Source organism: Cibotium barometz, chromosome 66 (assembly GCF_041138505.1).
Source record: "Cibotium barometz isolate CiBa-2024 chromosome 66, ASM4113850v1, whole genome shotgun sequence".
Lineage (NCBI taxonomy): Eukaryota > Viridiplantae > Streptophyta > Polypodiopsida > Cyatheales > Cibotiaceae > Cibotium > Cibotium barometz.
The window spans coordinates 12,286,489-12,292,840 of record NC_141111.1 but is presented as its reverse complement, the minus strand read 5'-3'; the positions used below and the strand labels follow the sequence as shown (position 1 = coordinate 12,292,840).

Below are 6,352 nucleotides of genomic sequence, written 5' to 3'. Positions count from 1 at the left end.
CAGAGTTGATGCTCTGCACTACGCTTTATAAGCACTGTGAGGCTTCATGGATTGAAAGAAAGCACGATTGACGCTAAACTGGAGGACGAAGGAGTACTCGCCTCTGCTGCCTGCAAAAACAAGAATAGCTGAGAGCTTCCCACTCGCTGTTGCAAAGCCACAGCTGAGTGAATGTAAAGCTATGATGCACTCGTGCTCTCCTCTGCATCGGGTTGGTGTCAGACCATGGGGCGATGCCTACAAATGTTGTGTTTTTTTTTGGGGGTGTAACAGTTGCGATGACTAATGCAACGAATCACTGTCTAACACGTCATCTAACTAATGTTGCCAATTAGAAAGGGTCACTCATAAATATGTAAGTATATGTCTAACACGTCATCTAACTAATGTTGCCAATTAGAAAGGGTCACTCATAAATATGTAAGTATAGCACGTGGGTTTAATAGAAGAGGTTTTTTTAATCTCCTTTTTACACATTTTTTACATATAGAAGGGTACCATTTAAAGGGCCTATTTACAGATTGAATAGAAAAAAGGTGTGTTTTATTCATAAAAATTTTACAAATAAGGGGTTATTTAATTTGACCTTGAGCGCACGTTGTCGTGACGTGTGCGGTCTAGCCGGGAACACACTGGGTGTCTGGCTGTGAGGGTAGTGGTTGAACTTCAAGGGGTATCACCAGCAAAAGCTAGAACCATTATAAATCAAATACCAATTACAAATAGGCTTCACCAAAAACCATCAAGGCACCTTGTTCACATATCTATAACCAAAACTAAAAACATCACAGCCTGTTGTCATGACAGAGGATGGTCGAAAAGGTGATCTCATCTGGCTTAAATCCCTTCTCTTTCATTGATTCAAAGAGAGCAAATGCCTCCAAAACAAACCCTTCCTCTGCATATGTTGCAATCATCACATTCCATGTGGTTACATCCCTTACAAGCATCATGTTGAATACTGCACTGGCACCATCTATATCTCCACATTTAGCGTACATGTCCATGAGGGTATTTAACAAAGAAATATCAGGCTCAGAGCAGCTTTCACAAACTTGTACATGGATTTGTTTGCCATTGGTTAGAGATACACAACCAGTGCACGCTTTCAAAGCCAGAATGAAAGTGACATCGTTGGGTCTCATGCCTTCGTGTTGCATTTGTTTGTAATATGTAAGACCCTCCTCGTCAAGCCCTTGGTAAAGGCACCCCAGTTAAAGGTTCGAATCAAGCCCAATTTCGTTCACGTGGGCATGAATTTGCATGCCCTCCTTCAGGTCTTTTGCCTTTGTGTAGTCCTGCAGGAGGCGTGTATACTTGTAAAGTGTAGCCCTAATCCCCTGTGGTCCATTCATTGATGTTCAACGCCTACACCGGGCTGCAGCGTGGATTATCCATGGCCCAATGTCTGTCCAATGCATTGTAAACATACCCGCATGTGTCTGCTCCATTAGATGCAAAAGTCTTTTCGCACATGTAGGTGGCTATGACACCAAGGAAAATAACAGTGATGCGTTCAGCCCATATGCCATGTAGGAGATTGGCAATCTAAACAATGCTGAGAGTGGAGCAAAGGTATAATAGCTCAAAGAAAACCTTAGAAGGGGATACATGGTTTGTTGTCTCTCCTGTAGCGGTTGAATAAACCCTGATTAATGCACACTCATCTGACCTAAACCCATCCATGGGATTATAGAAAAGGTTGACAATATTGCAATGGCTTGCATAGCACAGGTGCTCATCATGGGATCCCATGCTTTGATACACCCAAAACGTGGATAAATCCTTCTTGCAGGCTGCAAATACCATCAGTGGTAAAGGCAACCCTAGAATTTGCTTCTGTACTCCCCATGGTCTTCCGGCTCTTGTTGTTGCAGAAGCCTTCATCACAATGCCTCGCAAAATTTTTTATTGATGCCTACAGGCTATATGGGTTTGTTGATCTACACATTTGCAGAATTCATTAGTGTAACTTGCGTGCGCGCGTGCGTGAGAGGGAGAGACAGAGAGAGAATTATGTCACCAAAGTCCAGGGAAAAGGGTGCATGCAGCACAGCTGCACCCACCACACCAGCCCATTCCCCGTGCCTCCTGGCTGCTCATAACCAAAAGCCCCCCCCGGTTCCCCAATATCCTTTTTTCAGAATAGCACACCTCCTGGATATCCAAAATTTCCCGCAGATAAGGCGGGGATTTCCTCTTTTGCAGCAAAATTTCTGGGCTTTCCCATTTTGGCATTACACGCCCTCCATTTTCCTTGCATTTTTCAAAGAGTTGATAAGCATCAACACTTAAGGCTCTTTACACCTCATTCTTCCCAAGGGGCTGTTCCCACACAAAGCATCCCAAGCTCCACAACATTGTATAGCCTCCCTTCTGACAGCTTGTTTAGGGTCATCCAGTGCATCCATAAAGCTCGTAAAACCCGACTCTCCGAAGAGGAAATACACGTGCATATGGTAGCCCTACAACTGCACCTGGATTTGTATTTTATGGCCTCACTTCCATGGTTTCACACCATAGACGTGCCATAGCACGACATCCACCCCCTCTAAACCTGCACATCCTCCGGTATGTGCCACCAAGTTGCTATGTAGGCTAATCTTCTTCAAATCTATACTGATTTAAATGTCACCCTCATCTTCACCAAATTTTGACACGTTATCTTCAGCTTCTTCATCCTCTGAACCCACATTCTCATCCAAATCATTCTCTAGATCAGCCTCCCTTTTCTTGGCTTCTTCCAACTTCTTTCGTAGCTCTATTTCTGTTTGCTCCTTGTCAGCAAGGGCAGCCTCCAAACATGTCTCCCTCTCCTTTCTGGCATACAGTTCCCTCTTCACATCTTCAGGGTCAAGCTTCCATGAATCAATGTCATCATACATGTCAATGTCACTGCCAAGATCTCCCTCTCTTAAAGCTCCTCTATTCTGTAAGCGCTATCCCACCGTTGAGCATCCTCATAGATGTTATACATTGAGGTGAATGCCACAGCTGGCAATCCTTCATCTGAAGCCACTGCAGACTCAAAGGCATGCCTAGCAAGCTCCACACTACCCCAGTTCAGCAAGTGGCCAACAAAATATTCCGTGTGACAAGATCAGGTTGAACAGGCATCTTCTCTAACATCACCAACACCTCATCAAGCCGGCCTGCACGGCCAAGGAGATCAACCATACAATTGTGGTGTTTAATAGTTGGGATGATGCCATACCCTTTGCTCATTTCCTCAAAATATTTCTGGCCTTTATCTAAGAAACCTGTATGATAGCATGCAGTAAGAACATTGAGAAACGTGACCTCGTGAGGTCGAGTCCCTTCCTCTCTCATTCTTTCAAACCACTCAAAAATGAGTTCATTCTCTCCTTGGCGGACAAATCCAGTAATCAACGCATTCCATGTCACAAGGTTCCTTGTTGGCATCTCATTAAATGCCTCCTGAGCATCAACTATCCTTCCACATTTACAATACATGTCAATAATGGCGTTTACCAAAATAACTTCAGCAAACAAAGGTCCATTGCAAGTTCGAGCATGTATTTCCTTGCCAATTCTAAGGGTTGACGTGTTGCCACAAGCAGTTAAGATGATCACAAACGTCACATAATTGGGTAATAGACCCTGCTCTTGCATCTGTCCATAGAGCATGAAAGGCTTCTCACCTTCTCCTTGCTCAGCATAACCCAACATTAAAATGTTCCATGAGACCAAACTTGGAGAAATGCCCAACAGTTGCATCTCTTGGAAAGCCGTTAGAGCTTTGTCACTAAAACTGTGTTCAACATAACCTACCATTAGCGCATTCCATGAGACTACATCTGCAGCCGGCAGCTTATCAAACACTGCATGTGCTTCCTCAAGTAAGCCACATTTACCATACATGTAAACCAATGTGTTCCCAACATAGGAATCGCTTTCAAAGCCTTGTTTAACAATCCGGCTGTTTACCTCTTGACCCTTCTCTGTGGCTCCTATGCTCCCACATACTTTCAGGCTGCACACTAGGGTGGCAGTGTCAGGTGACACTCCCTCCACTTGCATTTGTTCCAAACAGTCAAGCACTTTGTCCTGAAGACCGTAATCAGCATACAGTGCAATCAATGCATTCCAAGAGTTTACATCTCGAACAGGCAAGTTGTTAAAAACTTCCTGCATTTCAGCCAACTGAGCTGCATTTTGCATGCATATCCACTAAAGCACTACAAATCGAGCTTTCCATTTCAAAACCCTGTTTAACAATATCAGCATATACCTCCCTCCCTTTGCATATGAACCCTATGCTGCCACAAGCTTTTAAGCTGCAATGAAATGTAGCAGCATTAGGAGACATGCCGTCCAATTGCATCTGATCAAAACAACTCAATGCTTCTTCACCAAGCCCAAGTTCAACATATCCTGCAATTAACGCAGTCCACGATACAACATTTTGAACCAGCATCTCATCAAAAACCTCTCGTGCTTCCACAAGGGAGCCACATTTTGAATACATGCCGATTAAACTGTTGCCAACAGAAAGACCTCTTCCCAATCCCTTTTGCACAGTCTCACCGTGTATTTCTTGGCCCTTACCTAAAGTCCCATGAACATTCAATTCTACAGCATTTTGCATTGGCATTCCATTTAATCAGGATGACGCTTGGGAAATCCATATCTTTCTGATGTTTTGGGCTTTCTCTATGTCAAACCATTCATCCAGATCATCATTGCTTACATTTAGCTCTGCCTTTCAAAGAGTTTCTTTCAGATATCCTGACAATCAGAGTACAAAGAAGTGTCCACCTTTCCGGCATTCATGAGTTCTTGAGCATTCTATCTGTTTTGCAACTTGTAGGGAAGACCTCAAGTCAATACAAGCTCCTCACCTTCCTCAGCTATCAGAAAGGTCGAGTGTCGTAAGCCCTTGATACAAAGGGTTAGCTTCAAGTCACTACAAGCTCCTCTCTATCCTTGGTTATTGGAATAGATGAGTGTCATAGGCCCTTGAAGTGGCAGGTATGGATCAAGTCATTGCAAGCTCCTCTCCTTCCTCAGCTGTCGAGAAGGATGAGTGTCACAAGCCCTTGTTGCCATTCTACAGTTCTGAGAGAGAACTACAAGTCTATACAAGCTCCTTGCCACCCCCTTCTCCTGAGGTGAACAAGTGTCATAAGCCCTTGTAATCCTTCTTCTTCCCTAATAGTTTTATTATGGAAGACTACAAGTCCTATAAGCTCCTGGCTCTCTCTTTTCGAGAAATGCATCAGTGTCATAGGCCCTTATAGCCTTCTTTGCTTTGTCTGCCATTATTTTTACCTCCTTTGCATCCTTGTCATGCTTTAGAAGTTCTCCAAGCAGCTAAGATATAGCATCATTATAGTATATTTCCTTCATTTTTGTACCTGCCTTTCAGAAAGCCCTGATTGTATATCTATTTGCTCTAATTTTCCTCAAGCATCATCTTGATTTGTATGTCATCTTGCATGTATCCATACATTCCAGATATCATATCGTTTTTCATCCAGCATTCAAATCAGATAACATTACCTTTGTTTTCCCACTTCACCCAGCCTTCTTTCGACTGCCTGTTGCTGTTGCATGTAGAGCACAAACGCCTGAAACATCTGCATGGTGTTGACGTCCGGACGAAATCCTTGCTGCTCCTGTTGATCACCCATGATTTCCCTTCTACTCTCACCCCAGCTGTTTCACGTCGGGTTCACCAAAGCTGTCGTGACGTGTGCGGTCTAGCCGGGAACACACTGGGTGTCTGGCTGTGAGGGTAGTGGTTGAACTTCAAGGGGTATCACCAGCAAAAGCTAGAACCATTATAAATCAAATACCAATTACAAATAGGCTTCACCAAAAACCATCAAGGCACCTTGTTCACATATCTATAACCAAAACTAAAAACATCACAGCCTGTTGTCATGACAGAGGATGGTCGAAAAGGTGATCTCATCTGGCTTAAATCCCTTCTCTTTCATTGATTCAAAGAGAGCAAATGCCTCCAAAACAAACCCTTCCTTTGCATATGCTGCAATCATCACATTCCATGTGGTTACATCCCTTACAAGCATCATGTTGAATACTGCACTGGCACCATCTATATCTCCGCATTTAGCGTACATGTCCATGAGGGTATTTAACAAAGAAATATCAGGCTCAGAGCAGCTTTCACAAACTTGTACATGGATTTGTTTGCCATTGGTTAGAGATACACAACCAGTGCACGCTTTCAAAGCCAGAATGAAAGTGACATCGTTGGGTCTCATGCCTTCGTGTTGCATTTGTTTGTAATATGTAAGACCCTCCTCGTCAAGCCCTTGGTAAAGGCACCCCAGTTAAAGGTTCGAATCAAGCCCAATTTCGTTCA

The 6,352-nt window shown here is 43.6% G+C and overlaps 1 protein-coding gene across 1 annotated transcript; it reads right to left on the bottom strand.

Annotated features, from left to right (window-relative positions):
* Positions 1 to 3,063: 3,063 nt before the first annotated feature.
* LOC147602780 (pentatricopeptide repeat-containing protein At1g03540-like) lies at positions 3,064 to 5,654 on the bottom strand. Its single transcript, XM_086797743.1, has 4 exons — positions 5,524 to 5,654; positions 4,712 to 4,749; positions 4,253 to 4,569; positions 3,064 to 4,149 (listed from the first exon to the last, which is right to left on the bottom strand). Exons 1-4 carry the CDS (start codon positions 5,652 to 5,654, stop codon positions 3,064 to 3,066), a joined length of 1,572 nt encoding a protein of 523 aa, XP_086653869.1.
* Positions 5,655 to 6,352: the final 698 nt, after the last annotated feature.

Coding starts and splice junctions, on each gene's coding strand:
- LOC147602780 (XM_086797743.1), bottom strand. CDS start 5,654: ATGGGTGATCAACAGGAGCAGCAAGGATTTCGTCCGGACGTCAACACC. Junction 4,750..5,523: donor GGTGAAGTGGGAAAACAAAG/GTAATGTTATCT, acceptor TCTGATTGTCAG/GATATCTGAAAGAAACTCTT. Junction 4,570..4,711: donor TTTGAAAGGCAGAGCTAAAT/GTAAGCAATGAT, acceptor ATGGGACTTTAG/GTAAGGGCCAAGAAATACAC.